Source organism: Galdieria sulphuraria (assembly GCF_000341285.1).
Source record: "Galdieria sulphuraria unplaced genomic scaffold scaf_0, whole genome shotgun sequence".
NCBI lineage: Eukaryota > Rhodophyta > Bangiophyceae > Galdieriales > Galdieriaceae > Galdieria > Galdieria sulphuraria.
Genome location: NW_005178475.1, coordinates 116,933 through 138,437, shown reverse-complemented (window position 1 = coordinate 138,437; position 21,505 = coordinate 116,933). Strand labels below are relative to the sequence as shown.

At 39.2% G+C, this 21,505-nt stretch overlaps 8 protein-coding genes across 9 annotated transcripts; 5 read left to right on the top strand and 3 right to left on the bottom strand.

The window, feature by feature from the left end:
• Positions 1–67: 67 nt before the first annotated feature.
• On the top strand, positions 68–1,357 carry Gasu_00730 ([acyl-carrier-protein] S-malonyltransferase). Its single transcript, XM_005709169.1, has one exon. The coding sequence runs from the start codon at positions 94–96 to the stop codon at positions 1,231–1,233; it is 1,140 nt and encodes a 379-aa protein (XP_005709226.1). The 5' UTR covers positions 68–93; the 3' UTR covers positions 1,234–1,357.
• A 50-nt stretch (positions 1,358–1,407) lies between these two features.
• Gasu_00720 (uncharacterized protein) lies at positions 1,408–2,262 on the top strand. The gene is made up of 2 exons (XM_005709168.1): positions 1,408–1,798; positions 1,849–2,262. Exons 1-2 carry the CDS (start codon positions 1,448–1,450, stop codon positions 2,158–2,160), a joined length of 663 nt encoding a protein of 220 aa, XP_005709225.1. The 5' UTR covers positions 1,408–1,447; the 3' UTR covers positions 2,161–2,262.
• Positions 2,263–2,266: 4 nt separating this feature from the next.
• Gasu_00710 (myosin heavy chain) lies at positions 2,267–8,617 on the bottom strand. The gene has a single exon (XM_005709167.1). The coding sequence runs from the start codon at positions 8,495–8,497 to the stop codon at positions 2,291–2,293; it is 6,207 nt and encodes a 2,068-aa protein (XP_005709224.1). The 5' UTR covers positions 8,498–8,617; the 3' UTR covers positions 2,267–2,290.
• A 158-nt stretch (positions 8,618–8,775) lies between these two features.
• Gasu_00700 (protein geranylgeranyltransferase type II) lies at positions 8,776–10,447 on the bottom strand. Its single transcript, XM_005709166.1, has 4 exons — positions 10,307–10,447; positions 9,528–10,259; positions 9,414–9,482; positions 8,776–9,368 (listed from the first exon to the last, which is right to left on the bottom strand). The coding sequence occupies exons 1-4, from the start codon at positions 10,415–10,417 to the stop codon at positions 9,309–9,311; spliced, it is 972 nt and encodes a 323-aa protein (XP_005709223.1). The 5' UTR covers positions 10,418–10,447; the 3' UTR covers positions 8,776–9,308.
• A 1,110-nt stretch (positions 10,448–11,557) lies between these two features.
• Positions 11,558–13,442, top strand: Gasu_00690 (uncharacterized protein). Its single transcript, XM_005709165.1, has one exon. It carries the CDS (start codon positions 12,166–12,168, stop codon positions 13,381–13,383), a length of 1,218 nt encoding a protein of 405 aa, XP_005709222.1. The 5' UTR covers positions 11,558–12,165; the 3' UTR covers positions 13,384–13,442.
• Positions 13,443–13,687: 245 nt separating this feature from the next.
• Gasu_00680 (THO complex subunit 2) lies at positions 13,688–18,457 on the bottom strand. Its single transcript, XM_005709164.1, has 6 exons — positions 16,977–18,457; positions 16,734–16,926; positions 15,943–16,687; positions 15,389–15,892; positions 15,138–15,338; positions 13,688–15,089 (listed from the first exon to the last, which is right to left on the bottom strand). Exons 1-6 carry the CDS (start codon positions 18,451–18,453, stop codon positions 13,896–13,898), a joined length of 4,314 nt encoding a protein of 1,437 aa, XP_005709221.1. The 5' UTR covers positions 18,454–18,457; the 3' UTR covers positions 13,688–13,895.
• A 270-nt stretch (positions 18,458–18,727) lies between these two features.
• Positions 18,728–19,442, top strand: Gasu_00670 (NADH dehydrogenase (ubiquinone) 1 alpha subcomplex 8). 2 transcript variants are annotated; one of them, XM_005709162.1, is made up of 4 exons: positions 18,728–18,823; positions 18,878–18,957; positions 19,011–19,161; positions 19,207–19,442. In XM_005709162.1, exons 1-4 carry the CDS (start codon positions 18,757–18,759, stop codon positions 19,290–19,292), a joined length of 384 nt encoding a protein of 127 aa, XP_005709219.1. In that variant the 5' UTR covers positions 18,728–18,756; the 3' UTR covers positions 19,293–19,442. The 2 variants fall into 2 exon arrangements, with proteins under 2 accessions (XP_005709219.1, XP_005709220.1); XM_005709163.1 differs by having other exon boundaries at positions 19,204–19,442.
• A 205-nt stretch (positions 19,443–19,647) lies between these two features.
• Positions 19,648–21,251, top strand: Gasu_00660 (RuvB-like protein). The gene has a single exon (XM_005709161.1). It carries the CDS (start codon positions 19,712–19,714, stop codon positions 21,206–21,208), a length of 1,497 nt encoding a protein of 498 aa, XP_005709218.1. The 5' UTR covers positions 19,648–19,711; the 3' UTR covers positions 21,209–21,251.
• Positions 21,252–21,505: the final 254 nt, after the last annotated feature.

The following is a 21,505-nucleotide window of genomic DNA, read 5'->3' as shown; positions in this document are numbered from 1 at the left end:
TAGCTGCAAATGAGAAGGCGACTCGTATGATGAAGACACCATATTTATTATTTATATATATTTCTTTGGCCCAATAAATTGAAGCATGCGTTCATGAACAAGACTAAACCACGGTTCTCGTTTCTTTCACCTATTTCAGTTTCAAAGACTTGTTCCGGAAAACTTTACCAGTTTAGATTCTTAAAGCAGCAAATTACTAAGCTTGCGCGAAGAAGGACCGAATATTATGGTTTTAAGAAAGTAGAAAGAAGGCTCAGTAACGTCCAGGCTTCTGCTCGGCCAACCGTCGTCTTATGTCCAGGACAAGGGGCACAGTATGCAGGGATGGGCAAACTTTGGATCGAAAAAAGCTTATCTGCCAAAGAATTATTTGAAGAAGCCGACGACTTGTTATCCAGTTGTTTTCCACAGTCAATTTCGGAGATCTGTTGTGACGGTCCTAAAGAAACTCTGGATCGCACTGATGTTGCTCAACCTGCCATCTTTCTCGTTTCTTATATAAGTTGGATATCTTCTCAAGAAGTCAAATTGGTTTCTAAAGAAGCTATATCCTTTTCTGCTTTGGCAGGATTAAGTTTAGGAGAATACACTGCCCTTGTTCTTGGAGGAGCTTTGTTGTGGCAAGATGCGTTACGTCTGGTGCAAATTCGTGGTAAGGCCATGCAAGAAGCTTCAGAACGCACAAAAGGTGGAATGGTAGCTTTGATGGGTTGCAGTGAGCAACAAGCTTGGGAGTGTTGTTCGGCAGTACGACAAGGACAAGTTCTTATTCCTGCCAACTTCAACTCGCCTGGTCAGGTAGTTCTTAGCGGACACTTAGAAGCTTGTCAAAGAGCTATTGAATACGCAACTAGTAAAATGCAGTTGAAGGCGACTCCTTTATCAGTTGCAGGGGCGTTCCACTCTCCTTTAATGGAGTCTGCGAGTGATACATTGTCCAAGGCATTGGAACAAGTTGATATTCAGTCTCCAAACTATCCAGTTTTGTGTAATGTCACAGGTCGTCCTCATAATGAGTCTCCGAATAGTATTCGTCATCGTTTAACAGAACAACTTACATCACCAGTGAGATGGGCTGACTGCATGAAATATATAGAAACTAATTTTTCAGAAGAGCAAAATTGGCTAGAGCTGGCTCCAGGGAAGACCTTGGCAGGTTTGTTGCGTCGAATCAACAGAAAATGGATGGCATCCTCCTTAGACGAAATTGGAAATGCGACTGTGATGAAGTGAGAATAAATTTCTGTATTTTAAGAGTTCCATGTCTTTTCAATTTTTCTCGGAGTCATTAAAATTGATTAAATATTGTATTTCTTATATATTCAATGATGAATTGATTAAATATTGTATTTATTATATATTCAATGATGGAAAGCACAAGTTTCCATGTAAGATTTGAAGCCCCTCTTCTGAATGATTTTTTTTATAAAATTCCTTTTCGACTTTTATGCCTCTTTGGTTGCTGATAACTCTGGTCCTCTCACATATTCTTATTACTGTCTTTGCTTGTTTGGCAGCTGTTCTGTTATATTTCCTGCTTCGTAACAAACAAAGGCAATACATTGCAGCGAGAAAACAGGCAAAGGCAATAGTTGATGAATATGAGAAGCTGGAGACAAACCGGAGACAGATTTCTGCCAGTTTAGACAAAGAAACGTGGAATCAACGTCAGAAGATGAAGTCTCTTCAAGAAGAAGTTCTCAAGTTGCAGAACAGTATTCTGTCTGTTAGAAAGGAGAAAGAAGAACTAGAGTTGCGCTGCAAGGAAATATCACATACTCGAGACTTGCTAAACAAGGTTGTTTCTTCACAATTCACTGTATGTACTTTTGTTCTGATAAGTTGTAGAAGTTGGAAGCGCTGCAAAATAATTCTTCAGGAGTCTTGAAAGATATACCTAGTGGGAAAATCGATGCTGAATCTGTGGTTTTAGAACAGTCCACGCAGACCACACGGTCAACAGCTTCAAATCCTCCTGCCGACTCAACTCAACCCGTTTTTACTTCTGATTTGGTCAGGAAAAATATTTTTGCCTCTACAGACGACGGTACGGATAAAGTGCCAGAAGAAGATTTCGATGATTCTGAGTGTGAGTACGATTTTATCCTCAAAGATAGCAGCGCTACGAAAAGCGACATAAGTGATGGAGAAAATGGATAACAAAGAATCGTTAGGATTCATTTTTGAAACTTTCATAAATAACGACACCTTGAAAAATGCACATAAAAGACCATATACCTTAAACTCTAAAGGATTAAATTTGTTATCAAGCGAAGTGACGCAAATTATTCTAAGAATTTTCCGAAACCATCGATTCTGTTTCTGAGATACTTGTGTCCTTTGCCAAATAATCAATTCTTCTTATGGTTTCGTAGTCTTCGAACAGAAATGAGAGAACAAATGTCACAAGAGTCTCGTCCTTCGTCAGCCTTGAAGAGAGAATGCCTCTCCGTTCATCACAACACAAAAACATATCTTCATAATTTGATGAGTAAGAAAAGACAACTCGTCCTCTGTCCTTGAACTGTAAAGAGAAACGAGATACAAGACGGCCTCTTTGCAGTAGTAATGATTCTTGGCTTCTTTCCCACGTCTGAACGGTGATTACTCTACCATCCTTACCAGCACATATTACTCTCCCATCTCCACAACGAAGGCGGTATTCCGGAAACCGGGCGTTACTCTCGCTACTTGCTTTAAAGCCACAAAATTCGAAAAGAATGCGCTCTGCAGTTTCCATCTGTTGTCCTCTGGTTCTGATTCTCTTTAGCTTTGTATCGCTTTCCCAAAATAAACCATTGTTTGAATGAACAATGGCAACAAACTGATTGTGAACGATGTCATCAAATGTATAACAAGGATGACGAAAAGAAGGATTCAGACGCCAAGAAAAGATCTCCCATCCCTTTGCTTTTGTACGATCTGCTATCAGAAGATTATCTTTCTTTGTAGCTGATACAAAACGCCCGTTTGGTGCCTTTATAGTAACAAAGCCTTTACCAGGAAAAAATTTCAGAGAAAATAGAAAAGCTGGCATTTCAAACACTTCTTCATTGAGACAACCATCACGAAATACATATGCTGGAGGACGTTGAAGAACCAAGTGATGATTTCTATCTAACGTGAGAAACCTTCCATTCAGTGTAGATATTGCAAACTTCCCAAGTTTTGAGCATGGAACGAACCAAATAATGAAACGAGAATCATCGGTTACCTTTCCTGACCAAAAGTCAACTTCACTTAGCTTTTGACAAGTAAGGAGAGGATCATCCTCCGAACAATGAAAATATTTTCCATGACTCGTCTGAAGACTAACTTCAAAACAAAACGAAAGCAGCATCTCTTCATTCCACCAAACATCTGAAACATTCTCGTCAGGGCCTTTGTAATATTCATTCAGGGCTTGGTATGCTTGTACAATCCTCCGAAATTGAGCAACATTTTCGGTTCCCATACCTCTATTTCTATCAGGATGATATTTCAAGACAAGTCTTCTATATGTACGACGGATTTCTTCAAAAGTAGCACTTGGACTTACTCCAAGTGTGTGAAAGTACGAATAATAGTTCCCACTTCGTTTTTTCATTAGAGAATGACTCAAATTCTCTGAACGATAGGAAACATTGGACCAAACATAACACAGCCTACTTTGTCTCAAGAGTTCCGAAACGAGTCGTCTCAAAGACGCAAAATTCAAGGGATTGTCGACTCTCCAGTCAAATGTGAATTCTGACGTGTCAAACAAACAAACAGGAATCCCGTCATTATTCACTTCTGAAAGTATCGAGTCCAAGGAACAGCCGTCCAGCAACTCAGTTGTAATTCTTTGAACCACATTTGAGAGTGCTGCTATCTTCACTTGTAACACGTGTTCAGGCTTGACATTCTTCTTAAGCGGAGCATCAGCATGCGTAAACGAAAATATAGTTCTTTCAAATATTTGAGGACCAAATGCGATAGCTAAGGCTCGCAAAGACTCTTCCGGTATACGATACGAATCAAAACGGTCCACAAAAATAACAGAAGTTATATTAATTGGTGGTAATTCTCGGAGATGACTGACCAAAGCCTGGGCAGAAAAAATATCATAAAGTCCAACAGTATCAAGTAGAGTAAGCCCTGGAAGTGAAATCGCTCGAACATGGACATTAGAAAGCTCTCGCACCTGATCTACTCTTACTCCTGTTGATGATGACAAATCCGTAACTAACTTGGGACCAGAAACTTCAATGGCATCTGAAATCACACTTGTTTCTAGTGAATCACATTGAAAATCAACTCCAATGACTGGCACTACCTTTCTACCGAACATGAGGTTGATCAAGGAGCTTTTTCCAACACCTTGTGCACCTACAACAAGAACATGAGAAGACACAGGAGCAGCTGAAAACTGATGTAGTGAAATATCATACAAATATGAAAAAAATTTACGAGCGAACCATCGACGAACCAATCTTTGCATGGTCAGAATGGAGTGAATTTTTGTCAGATAATGCTTTCGTTCTAAATAGCCACGAATGTTTGCAAGAATCCGTTGAGCTGCCATGTATCTTCGGAATCTTCGCTGAATAAGACGAGTTGCTTCACAAATTTTAGTAAATTGTTTCCGTGCAAGATATCTGCGAAAAAATGACTGAATTTCGCAAGCAGCTCTTAGCAAGCTTAAAAAATATACCCGAGACACTACCATCCTTCTTTGACTTTGAACGTACAAAACACTTCTATGCATCTGAAGGAATGTTTTTCTCTTACAAGTCATTCTCCACAAAGTTTGCAATAATACGGCGGTTTTGCAAAGTATAAGAAACTGTTTCCTCTGCAAATGACATCTCCAAAACGCCTCAATTTTTATTGCACTTCTCTTCAACTTCAAATAATATCGTAGCGCTAAATAAGACCGCCAAAGACGTTGGATGCGGACACATGCACGATGTCTCCGTTGTATCCAATAAGATCTAAAATGTCTTTGAATCACGGTAGCCGCTCGAATAACTTTTAAGCGTTCCAAATTACATGCAATCCACCTTCTCGTGAGCTTTTGGAAAACGAGAGTTGCGTTTCGTAACCGTTCATATTCAATTTTCGTTTGCCACATTAAGTAAACTGCCTCGATTCTTTTACAAGAACATTTGACTCGAAGAAAAGTATTTCTTGGACCGCGACAACGAATAAGACTTTGAGCAAAAATCACTCGATGACGCAATATTAGGAATTCTCGACGTAACAAGCACATTTTCCATTGCTTTTGAATTCTGATAGCTGCTGTAGTGAACGTTCCAAACCTCATATGTTCCAAATATTTGTACAATTCATCAGAAACAAAAACTTTGCTTCTACCAATTGCATAACGTTTGTCAAAGATAGTATCAGCTCTTGCAACTATTCTTTCAAGGAGAAACTCCAAAGTTACATTTTGTGTTCCTATATCAATGCCATATAAAATATTCTTGAAACGGTAAAAAAAGTCGTCGTGAGGAACTCTCACTGGAAGGCCAATTCTTCTTAGACGAACGTATTCAAAGACCCCCGAGCATTCCAGTTGTCTCAACACATCTTTTCCAATAAACTCACGAGGCCTCATTCTACTGTTAGGTTTAAGACAACGAACATAACGAGGACTTGTCGAACTGAGAATTTCCATAAGAATTGCAAGTTGTGGTCGAAACTGAGAAAGAACTGTCGAAGTAAGCGGAGAGGAACCAAAAGAGGAGGTTTCAAAAGGACCATTCCGAGACATGTCAAAAGAGCTCTCGAAAAATGACGAAGATGCTGTTTGGCGAACAGTGCTAAAGTTGTCTGATTCCTCAAACATCCAACTATTCGCCAAGAATATTGGATTGGAGGAATTCTTCAAAACTTGAACTAAGTCACCATGTAAATGATCCCTATTCTTCAGAACAATGTCTCGAGTATGGTACACAACATCACCAGCAAAATGTCGAAACAAAAACTCTCCTCGACTTCTACCGAGTTCCGATATTCGTATGAAACTTTTATATTCCTCTGAAGAGCTCTGCAAAGTATCATAAAGTTTTTGAAGGAATCTATCATCCGTCCCTCTGGGAGCCAAACATTCTTCATCTAACAAGTGCAACAAACCTAAAGGTCTTCTTTCCAACGCATCAAGACGATTTTGACAGTCGTCATTGCTCATATCGTGCATGTTAAAGGGGACATCTTCTTCATCGTAAATCTGCCGTTCGCACTGAGAGATTCGATCGTTGAATTGCTGCTGTAGCTTCTCATTTGAGTAGTTAATTAACAACTGTTCCAATGAATTATCACAAGTCACTTCAAATCCAGACTGATCAAGTATGGCAAGAAAAGAGATATGTGTTGAGTCTTCCAAGACAGAAAGCTCAGAGTTCCTCAGCTGATCATGAACCAACGAGTCTATAGGAAGCTTCAAAGTACCCTCTTGCTGAGGCAAATAAGTAGAAGGATCCAAAAGTTGATTAAGACGACAAACGAGATATTCAAAAACCATTTCGTAAATATGCTTTGCCAAAGCATCTCTGGCATGCGTTGCTTGATCAACTGAGCGTCGTCTTTCGAATCTCTCACCTCTCACAATCACTGCGGTTGTAGTGAGAGCATGACTCAATTCTGTCGCATCCAACATCAATAATTTGCAAACTGTCTCAAGAACTGAAGGATTCCTTAGAAGACATGTCTCGCTTTCGTCGCAAATAAAATCAACGTTTCCAAGAGCCAAAATTCCTGACAAGATAGAAAATATTCGTTCCATTTCTTCTTGCCTAAGGCCAAGTGACAACATAGAAGTTTTAGTCCGTTCAAAGTCTAGTGAATCTTCTTTTCTATTCAACGAACTTGCAGCTGTTCCATGTAAATATCTGTAGCAAGTTACAGAATCTGCAAGAAGCCACGACTGTCTCTCGTTTGGAGAAGCTCCAGCAATCATTTGATAGAATATATGATAGTTTCTTTCTCCAAAACGATGCGATGCGCAAGATACTCGAGATTTTTCGAATAAAAACTGTCGAACACGAGCACTAAGAATATGACCAGTTTCTAAACAGTAAAATATCTGTATAAGTTTCCCGAATCTTGAAGAATTAGAGTTTAAACTTGTCCTCGCATTCCCGAATGCTTCCAACACAGGATTCGCATGCAAAAGCTTTTCAGATATAATTCTTGATCTGACTAAAACGTTAGAAAAATCATCGGCACTGTTATTTGAAGAATCCAGTCCATACAGTTTGCACATAGAACAAGTACTAGAATAACTGCGCTCTCGATCGTTAAGAAAGACGAGATACTTCAGAATAAATTTACAAGCTTCAGTTTTTCCTGCACCGCTCTCTCCAGATATAATTAGACTCTGTGGAGTTTTAGACTTTAGCATATTCCTATATGCAGCATCTGCCATAGAAAATATATGAGGTTGGAAGCTGCAACCAAGCAATTGGTTGGAAAAAATTCTTTCCATTGTGGATTCGTTGAACAAGCCAGGAATTGGACAATAAGGGTTAATAGAGACAAGCAACGCCTCTCCTCCAACGCAGGTATAAATCTTTTCAGAAGTATATCTACGACGAAGTAAGTCAAGAATGGGAGCTTCATGCAGGCTTCGAAGTTCAACAGCATCATCAAAGTCTTCCAAATCATCTTCATGAAATAAGTGATATCGCTTGGTGTCATTGAATCCTTCACTTCTTGCAGTGGTTGACGAAGATACTGTGTTGCCCTTGAGGTCTAATACTTCTCCAGTTGAAGTCAGAAAACCAAGTGACCAGCTCCCTTCTAAATTAGGATACCAAATAATGACTCTATTAAAGTGTTCTTCTGATGATTGAGAAAATTTGTTACTTGTTGAAAATGTTGAGTGTTTCTCGATCCTGGTCACACTATTCATTGATAGAGCTCTTTCCTGGGTAGCTTCGACATTAGAGTTCTTCAGTTCTTCCGTAAAGCTCTTATCAATACCTAAATACGAGCTGCAGTTGACCAAACCGTTGCAATCTTCTTTCATAATTTCCTTAGCTGTTAATCCGTCTTTCCACAGAGGACAATTCTTTTCTCTTTGCTGTCCTCTGTTTCCCGTTTCATAAAAAGAGTTCTCCGGTTCCACTGGTTTGTACAACGAGTCTGGAAATTTTGATTGAGCGACGTTTGAATGCGTAGAAAAGAAAGAGTTGATTACTGAAGACGGGTTGACAACTGTTGAGGGATAAGCTGACCCTGAGGCCGAAGACGACAGAATGTTGTTGTTTGGCTCCTTTGAAACCTCAGATTGGATATTAATCCAGCAAGTGGCATTCTCATCTTTTTCATCGAACACAAAAGTATTTCTCTCCGTAGTCCACTTTGATAGTTCCCTTGCCAAGGCAAAACCCTCATCGCTACAGTCCTGAACGAAACTTTCTGATAGAATGGGATTACCTTTACTTTGGAAAATTTCTGTAGAATCTTCATTTTTTCTTTTTTCATCTTCTTGAAAAAAGTCTTGAATACTTTCGTGTTCTGACTTGTTCATAGATCTGGAGATAACGCGGCAACGATCATTTCAACTCGGAATTCACACTTGTGGTTAAATTGGAGTGTGAAACGGTACAAAACTGCCATCCGCATCTTTGAAGTATAGAAGTAGTTTTTCTGGAGAACTTTATTGGGTTTTCTTCGAAACTTCTGCGTTGATATTTGTATAACTGAAGCTTATGTGAAAGAAATGTAGTTGCACAGTAGAAGATTACAAATAATGTGGTTTAACCCTAACTTGAACCTGAAACTGAAGAAGACGATTTACCTTGTTCAAAAAATATACTCGACTTTATTTTTATACGCGAATATTTACTGTTCAAGAGCATTTCTCTCAAGGCCAGTAGAGAATAGAATAGCATAAGGTTCGGTTGCAGCGAAAGGTCTGGAATCCTTCCTTGAAATAAATTCTTTACTCACCATCGAGTACTGAGTGCAGGCCTTTTTGACAAGTCCCCGAGTCCCTTTTAACGGTTTATTTAATTCAGCGCGTCGGAACAGAGTTAATATATAAGATGTTTGAAAAGGCAATTCTTTTTGTTTGCGTTGGCAAATAGATATATATATATATATATATATATATATATATATCAATGTGAATGCAGAGAAGCCTTACCAACTCTGAATGTTGACACTTCGAATGACTGCAGATTGAATTATACAGAAAATTTTCATCACTAACGGCATTCGCCTCCGGTACAGCATCCACTATAGGAAACTCAAAGGAGACAGTCAACTTTACTAATATAACTTGAATACAATAATGATAATTGAAAAAAATTTTGTTAAAAAAATTGTCGATGGCTCTTTCAACTTGATCGTCTCATTTTCTCTTTCAGGTACATATAATAACCATTCCTTAAAGGATCCTACAAAAGTAACTAGAACAATAACGAAAAAATTATTTAACCAACCAATTTCTGCAATGTTGTCAAAACCGTCTCTGCGTTATCAAAGTCACCAAAAATCTGTAAAAGGTAAAACTGGACAACTTATATTTTCTTGATTGAGAAAAAGCAATAACTCACCTTCGTTAATAACGCCCATTTGCATTTCGGTTCCAGTGTAAGAAGTTCTTCCAAAATGCACAACTCCTTTTTTAAAATTTCGTTATCTATATCTAAAACACTAACAGTCGTTTGATAGCTTGGCGCTCCTCTTAATAACCAACGGAAATAGAACCAAGCACTTTGGTCTTCTGGCTCCGTAAAAATTGCTTGCTTCACTAATTCAAGATCCTCCTGAACTGCCAGATAGTATTGATCTCGTTGATCCTTAAACAAAATTGGAAGAATTCGACTTCTGTGATGCCATGCAGAGTAGTTGGAGAAATTGCCATAAATACGTTCCGTTACAAATTGAAGTTCTTCTCTGGAAGGTTGTAAGCCTCTTATGTCTCCAACTCGCATTCTATGGGCCCATCCGTGGAAGTTTCGATCATCCAAGTCAAGTAACTTGGCGCAAATTTCAAGTTCCTTTTTGAAATACCCCTCATATATTTTAGAGGGAAGATGATATTTAGCAGTTTTCAGAAGAAAAATACGATGCTGCCAAGCCGAATAAGCTTTAGGATGTCTGTATAAAGCTCGCTGTGTCAACTCAAATTCTGAATCAAACAGTTGCTCAGCAGCTTCCTGAAACGAGGCAGGTTCATAATTCATTATTTTCTCTATCTCATTGAGAACAAATCTCTTGTGGTAATTCCACAGGCTGTACTCGTCGGGATTCAACTCGAGAACTCGATTGACAAGAGACAAAGCCTTGAAAAAAATAAATAAGAAACTTTGGTTTTCAAATGAATATCCACCTGAGAAGAGAAATCTCTCTGTTTACACGTTTCCAAGGCCTCTTTTGCTAAACTTATAAACCTGGCGCTATCTTCCTCTGGGGGTTCTGCATAACTTCTGACTCCGTGCATGAGACTGGGAATTATTGATTTGGTGTTGAGTATGAAAAAGCTTTGCATGTTGAAACCACTAGTACGGATAAGCTACACAAATAAAAATCTGCACACAACTGAAACAAAAGATATTCTTTTGTACTCTAGCTGGACTGTTCAATAGCAGAAATGATAATTAATTTCCCTCTTTATTTTCATACAATAACTTGGCATAGCCAGGTAGCTTATTCTATAGTATTAGCTTCTTGATAACATTTATTGTTCTCATTTAAGTAGCTCAATACTATCTAGGATGTTTCATCAGGAGTAAACAAATAGAACCTCTTACGTCCAACTTCATTCCCTGGCGTTCACTGCAACAGTCACTAGTACTTCGTCTTAAGATAACTTTGAACATATCATCCTCGTCAAAGATTAGGTCTGACCTCCCATGACGAGGTGGAAACTTTTACGTTACTGTCTGTCTGCTCTAGAAAATTCAGCTAAACATCTGATAGTTTACCTACTTTTCATCACTTTAACATTTGTACCTGTGTTCTGCATCCTACAATAGAAGCTTTCCAGCTAGTCTCAGAGTAACAGCCGCATTTACGGTATCGTTATGATATCTCGATGAAGATATATTGACTATAAACAGATTCGCTTACATTGGATTGAAGGAAAGCGAGCTCAAAAACATTAATTTGCGAGACCCATATGAAGCCATTTCGAACAAAAGTTCTCATATGCTCAGCCTATTAAGGGACGCGAGGAAACTGCCTTTCAAGCCTCGATATACTATCTACTGATGGACCTAGACTTTGAAACAACATTCATAACTCCTTTATTAAAGGTTGCTCGAGTTCCTATTATTTATATGTGACTGGTCTCTTTGTACTAGCAATTTTGCTCAATGGACTATATAAGGTTAGTACAAAAGAAAGCTACTGAGTCAGTAGACGGAATTTGAGGAAACATTCATTTTTAGTTGATCTTGAATGTACGGCTTGTTTGATTTGACTGAAGAGCTTATTTCTTATCATGAAGGGCAAAAGAAAACCGCAATTACTGACCAGAATCTATTCTATATCGTAATTGACCATTTAAGATACCAATTCTGAGTTACTTAAAAAGCTTTCTTTCAGAAACACATATTGGTCTTCATGTACTACGGACAGAAGAGTTTCTTGAATTTGGGCCTTAAAGTAATAGTAATTGAAAAGCAAGCACCTTTACAATTTGTTAAAGTTTCAGTATCAGAATAGGGCCTTCCATTCTATCCTGAAAGAGTGAACATTTATTTCACTACTTGCTCTCTTTCTTGCAACTTTGTTTCAAATTGACATTCATTCCCCCCTTGAAAGATTCTTCACTGATTTGTGAATCCCCCCTTCCCCTTTCCCGTCGACATGACCATTGGACTCCTAATTGAGGACGAGTCCTAAAGTCCTAACCACGGAACATCGATCCCCTTGCAACTGTTTTTCAATTCCTCTCGATTTCTCCTGGCCAGATACTACTTTTGCCTGAGCAACCGGTCGTTGCCTTACAAGTTACATACCTCCTGTGGGAATCGTTTCAGACTTACACACAAGAATAGCTTACAATAGTTCGTAACCTCCTCCCCAAAGCCTTAAAATCTGGCTTTCATGGTATTGAAAGCTTTTGAAAGTAGTTCATAGTTGCGGTGTGGCGACTACTATCTTCAAACTATTCTAGGCCTACAGGATTTTAAATCAAAAGATAGCGTATTGCCTCCCCGATAGCTCTTTGGTATCGGTGCAACTATGCAGCCTCATGTTTCAGACCACCGTTATCCGACCACGGTTGAACAAAGGGAATATCATAGTGGTTCAGCGGATCCAGTCAACGGTAAAGACAATAGAGAAACAGATCAGCCTAGGCTTGTATCCGAAGAAGAAAGCCTTTTGGTCACAAGTATGCAGGTCTCCGGGGGTGATAAGGCTAAGGTAGAGCAAGCATATCCAGGTGCATCCCTAGAAAGGATACCTACGGAAGAGGAGAACGACAAAGTTTCTTCAAAATACGTGAAAACACTCTTCCATTCTTTAAGCTCTCCTGGGCGAGGTGAAGGTATTATTTCGGATTCTCAGGATGGTCAGTCGTTGGACTTGCCCGATAAGACGTCTGTTGTGCAAAGAAGAAGATCCCTACAACGTGAGAATCATAACGCACACACACAACGTTGCAGAGAGAAAATCAACCAGATGTTTCAGAGACTGAACGAAGCACTTCCTCCGAGAGCTGATGGAAGTCATCCAAGAAAGAAAGCAGAAATATTGACGAGAGCCCTAGAAATTGTAAAAGAGTTGCAGGTCGAAAATATGTCATTGAAGAATACTATACAGGAGATGAGTCGAATCCAACAGGGACAGTTTTCTAGTCAAACAGCTAACGTGAGCTTTCCTGTTCTCGACCATTTGCCTTTACAAAAATTTTCTGGTGAATTTGCAGATGGAAGGACAAATTTTATACCTTTAAATGGGGATATCAACGTTCAACAACAACATCAGCAGTTTGGCAACTGTACAATGTTGCATGTGCCACCTGTTTCACTACCTTTTCTGCCACTCAACTCCGTCGCATTCCAGGAAAGTCAAGACCGACTTTTTGCGGTTCCACCTGCATCGAAAACTCCAAAACTTCCACCGATTATTCCAAATGTAAATGTGGGACGAATTGGAGTTTCACAGATAGAGAGTGGTCCGCCTAAGAGTTTGCCAGAGCTTAATGGAAGTCATCAAGATGATGCGAAACCTAGTTGGTTTCCTGGTATGGACAATTTTTTGGGTGATGGTTCATATACGCCAGGTTCAACATGCGTTCCTCTTTTATCAAATGTAGCAGTTCCAACGGTACGAAATCTTGACTCAGTTGCATTTCAAGAGTTCGAACAGGACAGTGCTGGGGTCGTTCCACAAACAACGGATGTGACCGGAGGCGCAGTGTTCTTGAGAAAGGAGACTGAGCACAAAGATATCTAATTGTTTATTTTTAATAAAGATATTTCTTTGGATTTTTGAATATACATCCAATTGACGATGTGGAAAGTGAGATAACTGTTGTGGAGTCAACTTTATACTTACGCACGAGAATGTTCTAAGAGACGCTCTTTAGCACTCTTGAAATGCATATCCATCAAATAATTATCGTGGGATACCTTTGTGTTAATTTCAATACTATGTGGACGGTTGTATACTTGAAGATTTTTTCAGCATAGAGTAAAATATTCATTCGTCGAGGTTGAGCAATCTGCCTAACCTATGTGTAAAGAAGTTCATTGCCTTGGAAATATGCGCAACATTTATTGCAATCGTTCTTGCCCATAGTTTTCTCTCTTTAAAGACAGGAAACTCAAAGATCTTTTTGAAACTGTGATGCTACGAGATCTCAGAAGTAGCATCCATCCATCGTCCATCCAGTGAGTTTCAACGTAACTGCAATAATCACTATCAGCATTCCAGAAAAAAATGCAATGTCAAATTACTAGAAATACTTATTTTCTACTCTTGCGTGAGCGACTACTCATACGGGTGGAACTGTATGCTTCTCTATTGTCAGGATCCTCAGCTTTCTTTTCTCGTTGTTCCGAAACAGATGGACGACGAACTCTGTTTGAACTCTCACCCTCTCGAAACACGCGTTCTTGGCTAACGTATGAAGATCTTGAATTTCTGTTCCGGTTGGAATCTCCAATAGCACCGGAATAGGTACGGGAACCTGGAGAATAAGAACGGCTGGAGCTCAAGGTATCTTTTGCACGAGAGGCATTCATAATATCGTTTCTAGAAGACGTAACTGCATCTGTTCGTTCTCTTTTGTTACGTCTATTTGTATCTGAGGCATTAGCTCCTTCCTCCTCGACAAGGCCACGTCTTCTTTTGCGAGCTTCCAGGTCGTCACTACTGTCTCTACTTGAAGATGGTTCTTTCTTGTAAACTGAACGACTACTGCCCTTTGTTATTTCACCAGGTTCAGGAGTTTCTTTTGTAGCGTTCTTCAAAGACAGTTCTTCCTTCGCATTTTGTTCTGGTAAACGGTTTCTCTTTTCTCGTTCTCTTTGCAAAAGCTGTCGTTTCTCTGCAACTGCTGCCTGGATACGTGCTAATTCAGCATGGGTTGGATCCGTTATATGAGATGAATCCATTTTTTCGTTCACTTCAAGAATACTCATTGTCTTCGGATCTTCAAGATGCGTAGAAGCAACCTGCAATTCTTCATCATACACAGATTGCTCAGGCATAGCGGAAGAGGAGTCTTGCTCAACAGTAATCTGAGTGTTCTGTTTCTCAATTTGTTCATCTATGTGCATTTCTTCCATCTCTTCTGGAGTCATTTGAGTTGGCTCTGACTTTTGCGAAAACATTGTTGAGACTTCAGAATTGTACAAATGTCGAAAACTATGTAGGAAATTGGTATCTAACAAGTCGCCCTTCAATTTCACGGAGTCGATAGGATCTACTTCGGCATGTGATATCCAATTCCCTCGTTCATTCTGTAGCAAGGACAAATATCGGGAGGCTACAACCCTAAAAGTTTCATTCTTATTCTCAATAACTTCTTGAAGCTTTCTCTGAATCAGAAGTCCATGACTTTCTATCCGGGGAAAGTATTTTATCACACGAGATAGGATTTCAATAGAATTGCGAATGTCCAAATAGTTGTCGCTGTCTAAATTGGACAACATGCTCTAATATAAAGTATGTTAAGCAGCTACGGAACAAGTCTTTCGACTCACCTTGGTCATAACTGAATGGACCTCCCGATTCCAAGTTGCAAACTCCGAATACTTAATACCACTACCCTGTTCTTCATTTACCTCTAAGGAAAATGCTAACCGTTTATGGCACTCTGCATTATACTTGTTTTCATTCATCCACCATTCATTCAGTATTTTCAAAACTTCCGCGACAAAATTGCCAAACCTCGTGGCTTCAGCCTTCATATGATCAACTCCATACTCAAATTGAATAAAACAGGCTCCCTTACCTCGGTTAAACATTGTGATATCTCACCAATATTTAATAGCAGATAATGAAAAAGTGGAAGAATCCGTAGACCAGGAGGATCTAAATCCAAAAGAACCTCAAGAAACTTTGAGCAAAAAGCTGCATCACTGAAGCTTGAGATGCAGCGAGGTATCAAACAAATTTGTAAAAAGACGATAGACCAGTTTTTTGCATTTGAGATTTGTGTGAAAAAAAAGGATTTCCTTTCACATAACAAACTTTGTATCCGCTGATAGTGGCTCTCATGAACCCGCATTTCTTCCTCCAAAAGGGAAAGAGTCTCTTCTAACTTTCTGCCAGCTTGTCGATGTCTTCGACTTTCCTTGACATTACGAACCAAGGAGTGTATGTCATTCTCAGTAACTTGATCATCATACACCATAGAACGTAGTCTTTGTAACTCCATCAAATAGGAATCTTTTGGAACATGAATGTCATAAAGTTTAAGTGTCCAAAATGCAACAAAGAGTTCGGGACTTATCGACTAAAAAGAATTTCAAGATTTCTACGGCCCCTTATATATTTTCGACTTACCTCCCACATACTGTCTGGAAATACTTTTGTTAGGCAGCTGATATGGAACGGTTCCCTTGATAAATTAGAAGTATCTGGTGACATATTAAAGATGTTTTCAAATACAAGATACGGACGCATAAAAAGAAACGCAGAAACATAAGGTATATGGTAATCCACTACAAGAGACTGAAAGGATGGAAAATTCAACGTATCTGGCTTTCCGTTTGTGTGGGATTCAGAGCGACTTTCGACATCGTCACTATCACCACCTATGTGAGAACACTTGTCTTCTCCCAAAATCAGGTCCGTATAAAGGATTAGAGTTTCTTGACACTTATCAAAGATATTGCAAATCATTCTCAGAGGAATTTCTCGATGGACTGAATCGAATAATATAGATTCTTTCTGTTGAGCTACCAAAATAGCCAAATCGGCAACAAGTCCTTCTGAATTGACTAAATTTTTTATCATCTCTGCAGCTTTGCGTGATACTTTCTTCGTCTCTGGCAAAGAGGAAGACAAAGCAGACGCTACAATTTCACGTAATAAAGGACCTCCGCCTAACGAAGACATTTGGGAATCACTCAAATGCTCCGTATTTCCACCTCCGCTCACTCTACTCAGGATTTCCAAAAGGAGAAACACATACACAGAATCTCCTTCCTCCAATTTATTAAAGATAAAATGAAATAGACCTCGGCAATCAACGAATGCAAAGTACTTTCTTATAAGACCAGAAATAAAAATACAAAGACCATAATACCTTGTAAAAATATTAGTCAAATCAAATCATATTCATCCTTACATACCACTGAGAGAGATTCATTCCGTCAGACTTGATTTTGTCCTTGTTACAAGTATCTAACTGCTCAAGACAGCTATACATGATAATATCAAAAGTCAACGGTGTCATATACTTCAATGCATCAATTAAGACGGGAATCAAGTTTTCATAGCTTTGAACTTGTTCCAGTATACATTCCGCAGCGATAAGTGGATTTCCTTTTGTGTACTTTAGTAAAAAGTATACTGTCGCAACGAATATATCATACCATTGCAAATCTTCCCTAACCAACGCCCAAATTGTTTGACATTTTCTTTCGCAAGACGTCGCAAAACCCTTCTCGTCTCAAAACTTGTCCAGGAATTCGATCTTCTTACAAGACTGTACTCCTGTCTTATAGAATGCTTTACCAAATAATAAATTTGGTAACGTTCATCAAAGCGAAGAAGACACATCGTTCTCCACAATTCAATAGAAAGCGCAGGATTCCCCTTTATACAGCTCATTGCGGGAAATATAACTTCTACCAGGAGTCTTAACCCAAGATTTCTAACTCCATCACTTTCGTTAAGTTGCTTTTGTACAAAACGACACAAAAGGAACAGACACCGACAACTCTGTTTGATATACGGACCAAGTGAAAGCAATATATAAACTAGTGCATGATGTTTCTGTTCTGCGCCTTTCACTTCCTTGTGAAGCAAGTCCTCGAAACCTTGAAATCCGAATAACATCAACAACTTCTCTTCTTTCATTTTTAGAAAATAGTTATTAGCTGAAGATGGACAACTCAAGCTTAGGTTTAGCGTTTTGCCTAGGAATTTTTCTAAGACTTGCTCAGCAATCGCTACGAGGACAGTTCGATAACGAGGATGGGAACACAATTGTTGTCCAAAGTCCGATAAATTTTTTTGACCAGAATCTGACAGTATCTTCATGCAATCAACAACAATGTTCCAAGAGCCTCGTTCTAATAGAGCACAAATGAGTTCAATCTTCGAGAAAAGTCCTTCGGAAAATGGGCCTTGCTCAAAGTCTTCATATGTCTTAAAAGGCTGTTCCGTTCGACTGACTCGGGAACCTAAGCTGCTTTCTCCTCCAGATAAACTTACAACACCAAACTCTGCAGTGGTTTTGTCAACCTCGTTAGCAAATTCTATCAATCTAGTGAAAATTACAGAGTCTTCAGGTGATAAGTGTGGCCAGATATCACAGAGACGAATCAACTGACGGCTCAAAGCTTCCGCTGCGACTTCGATGAGAGGACCAAGCTCCGAATAAGGTACAGTAGAGTTTTCTGCCAATATAGGAGAAAACGTTGAATCAAAGTTAACAGACTCTTCTGTCTCTGTACACAGACTTTTCCTGTTCCACTGGCAGTTTTGAAATTTGAATCCAAGAATCTGCGAAATATAGTCTGAGCGAAATGTGGACATTAATGATAACAATTCTCCACATTTTTCGTTACAGTATGCGCTAGCGTTCCAGATAAGGTCTACGACTCTATTGGGATCAAGATCAAAACAACCCACCAAAGAAACAAGGCGTGTATGTTGTTTTGTTGTCGAATCCCGAGATCTATGTGACCCTAAAAGGTCTGTAATAAGTTTGGCAAATCCTTCCGTTTCTTCTCGTAAAAGGTTAAATTTCTCCTGTGTATAAAACAATCTTGTATTCGTGCGTATTGCTCTTCTAGTCCATTGAGTGGAAGAGGAGAGAAGTCCATTGCTCTCTAGACTTTCCATTTCGAGGCATTCTTTTAGACACTCTTCACTGAAATAGTTATCTTTTTGTCCTTGTGCTATTACTTTTTCAATTTGCCTTTCCAACCTGTCACAGTCGCAATCTGAAGAAACTTGAACGTTGCTTCTTTTACATTCTGAATTCAAAACTGAAAAAACCCATAGCACACTTGCAATCTCCCACTGTTTCACCCCATATTCTTTCCAACTATTTAACAACTGCTCTATGGAAGTTCCGGAGGCTATCAAATATTGGCAAGTGGTTTCAAAGTTTGCCATGAAATTGTGCCGAATAATTACTTGGTTATGTCGAGTACGGATGAAAGACCGTTGACTACCTCGTCGGTTCTGTACGCTGCAGCAAGAGAAATTGGTTCGTTTACTTTTTTTTCGCTTGTCTATTTTTTAAGAGTTCATGGAACTCTAGGAAGACGTTGCGCTAAAGAGAATCGAGCTTTTTTGGAATGTAAAAGTAAGGAGGATAATCCTGAAGAGTGTTTACGTGAGGTTGTGGTCTTATATTTCCATTTATTCGCAAAGTTTAAGCTAAAACATGAAAGGGAGAAAAAGTGACGAATTGTGTTTTACAATTACTGAAGGAGTTAAACGCAACGTGTCCAAAGGAGTTTGAAGACTACAGTGCCTGTCTTGACCGACAATCAAGCCAGCTTTATCTATTTGATCGGTGCCGAAAGTTTGAGAGAAGCTTAGGTTTGTACTGAACAAACTTGCTTTTCATAACTAATCTTATAGTAGTGTCCTGTCGTGCAAGTTTTCAAAGTGACAACCAGTCAGGGTCATCCCTTGGCACTAGCGAAACTGCTCCATCGCCTAATATGTAAGAGTCAAGGAGTATTCGTTGTGAAACGCTTACTTCATGATTTTAAAATTTTCCTGTTGAAGTTGAAAAATCTTATTGTGAGTCGACGTAGACTCTGGACAAATAAACTTTTTAACTGTTGTTTGTTTCATGCTAATTATTCTTTTCCACGTTAAAGCCTACTTCATGCCACTATAGTATCTAACTACTTCTGGTCTATTATTATGTTCTTGATCATGTCATCCTATAACAACTCCGACAGAGTTTTTTCAAAACGAAAAGTCAATCTGTTTATTTCAAATTAGGATTCTAATTATATAAAACGATGATAGTTCTCCTGTCATATAAATAAGGAAAAAAGAATAAGATGACTATTCCATGCTCTGTTGGACTCCAACGATTGACATTTGAAGTAGGCTGCAGTATACAGAATTAAATTTTATGGATAAGTTCTCATCACTTTCAACAAAGTTCGAGGAAATAAGAGACTTCACGAGGGTGGAACGAATAGGTGCTCACTCACACATACGCGGACTGGGTTTAAATGACCTTCTGGAGCCGAAAGAAGTTTCTCAAGGGATGGTCGGACAACTTCAAGCCCGCAAGGCTGCTGGTATTATTGTACAGATGATTAGGGAAGGACGAATAGCGGGTAGAGCTGTGCTTATTGCCGGTCAACCTGGAACAGGTAAAACTGCGCTAGCAATGGGAATGGCACAAGCTCTTGGCTCGGAAACTCCTTTTACGAAGATAGCTGGAAGTGAACTGTTTTCGCTTGAACTTTCGAAAACAGAAGCACTCAACCAGGCTTTTCGTCGAAGTATTGGAGTTCGAATGAAAGAGGAGGTAGAAATTATTGAAGGAGAAGTTGTGGAGATTCAAGTAGATCGCCAAGTAGGTTCAGGTCCTATGACGGGAAAGAAAAGTGGGAAGATCATTTTGAAAACTACAGACATGGAAACAGTGTATGAACTCGGAAACAAAATGATCGATTCACTTGCTCGTGAAAATGTGTCAGCAGGTGATGTTATTTCTATCGATAAGTCAACGGGAAAGGTGACAAAGTTAGGCCATTCTTTTTCGAAAAGTCGAGACTACGATGCTATGGGTTCGGCGACCCGTATTGTACAATGTCCAGAGGGAGAGATTCAAAGAATGAAGGAAGTTGTGCATCAAGTGACGTTGCATGAGATAGATGTTATTAACTCTCGTCAACAAGGATTTCTTGCTCTATTTTCTGGTGATACTGGTGAGATCAAAAACGAAATACGCGAACAAATAGATGAGAGAATTACAGATTGGATTGAGCAGGGTAAAGCCGAACTAGTTCCCGGGGTATTGTTTATTGATGAAGTACATATGCTGGATATTGAGTGCTTCGCATTTCTTAGCCGAGCGCTAGAATCAGAAATGGCACCTGTTTTAGTCATGGCTACTAACAGAGGTTTTACTCGTATCAGAGGCACTAATTATCGAGCGCCACATGGCATTCCTATCGACCTTTTGGATCGGCTCCTTATCATTGCTACAAAGCCCTATTCGGAGAAAGAATTGAAGCAGATCATCCAAATAAGGTGTGAGGAAGAAGACGTTAATTTGACAGATGACGCTCTTAGTTTGCTGACTACCATTGGTATGGAAACCTCTCTCCGATATGCAATGTATACTATTACATCTGCTGCACTGATATGTGCAAAACGAAGATCAACGCAGGTCGAAACCGAAGATGTCAAGAAGTCGTATTCTTTGTTTGTCGATGCAAAACGCTCGACTCAGTTTCTTCATGAATATCAGAGGGAGTATTTATTTAATGAAGTTGATGATGAGGAAGTCGGTATGGGACGGAGATCTTCTACATCAAAGTCGCCCTTGGATCCAAGCAAAGAAGAGTTTCATAGCGTTTCAGAGTTGCCAACAAGCATGGATATGTCCAATTGACAATACATATGCGTTATTGGAGAATAAACGTTTTTGCTCAAACCATTTAACTTTGACAAGTCGACTGGATCCCGTTTGTCAGTTCCAGGATGCCATCGAGATTAAATTATGATTCAAATAAGTTTATCTCTAAGCCAGATAAGAAATCTCCAAGATACAAAATGCAGCAAGTTATCTCAAGTTTCTGACTCAAAGACAAAGTCGTTCAATCTTTCGTATTTCGTATGTGACTAGCATTGTACTACATTTTCGAACAATGTCACCAGGTCATCTTCTATTTATGTTTGTTGTAAAAAT

Coding starts and splice junctions, on each gene's coding strand:
- Gasu_00730 (XM_005709169.1), top strand. CDS start 94: ATGAACAAGACTAAACCACGGTTCTCGTTTCTTTCACCTATTTCAGTT.
- Gasu_00720 (XM_005709168.1), top strand. CDS start 1,448: ATGCCTCTTTGGTTGCTGATAACTCTGGTCCTCTCACATATTCTTATT. Junction 1,799..1,848: donor CTCGAGACTTGCTAAACAAG/GTTGTTTCTTCA, acceptor GATAAGTTGTAG/AAGTTGGAAGCGCTGCAAAA.
- Gasu_00710 (XM_005709167.1), bottom strand. CDS start 8,497: ATGAACAAGTCAGAACACGAAAGTATTCAAGACTTTTTTCAAGAAGAT.
- Gasu_00700 (XM_005709166.1), bottom strand. CDS start 10,417: ATGCACGGAGTCAGAAGTTATGCAGAACCCCCAGAGGAAGATAGCGCC. Junction 10,260..10,306: donor AGAGAGATTTCTCTTCTCAG/GTGGATATTCAT, acceptor ATTTTTTTCAAG/GCTTTGTCTCTTGTCAATCG. Junction 9,369..9,413: donor TGACAACATTGCAGAAATTG/GTTGGTTAAATA, acceptor TTACTTTTGTAG/GATCCTTTAAGGAATGGTTA.
- Gasu_00690 (XM_005709165.1), top strand. CDS start 12,166: ATGCAGCCTCATGTTTCAGACCACCGTTATCCGACCACGGTTGAACAA.
- Gasu_00680 (XM_005709164.1), bottom strand. CDS start 18,453: ATGGAAAGTCTAGAGAGCAATGGACTTCTCTCCTCTTCCACTCAATGG. Junction 16,927..16,976: donor GTTAGGGAAGATTTGCAATG/GTATGATATATT, acceptor AGTACACAAAAG/GAAATCCACTTATCGCTGCG. Junction 16,688..16,733: donor GGAATGAATCTCTCTCAGTG/GTATGTAAGGAT, acceptor TATTTTTACAAG/GTATTATGGTCTTTGTATTT.
- Gasu_00670 (XM_005709163.1), top strand. CDS start 18,757: ATGTCGAGTACGGATGAAAGACCGTTGACTACCTCGTCGGTTCTGTAC. Junction 18,958..19,010: donor CTGAAGAGTGTTTACGTGAG/GTTGTGGTCTTA, acceptor AAAACATGAAAG/GGAGAAAAAGTGACGAATTG. Junction 19,162..19,203: donor AAAGTTTGAGAGAAGCTTAG/GTTTGTACTGAA, acceptor CTAATCTTATAG/TAGTGTCCTGTCGTGCAAGT.
- Gasu_00660 (XM_005709161.1), top strand. CDS start 19,712: ATGGATAAGTTCTCATCACTTTCAACAAAGTTCGAGGAAATAAGAGAC.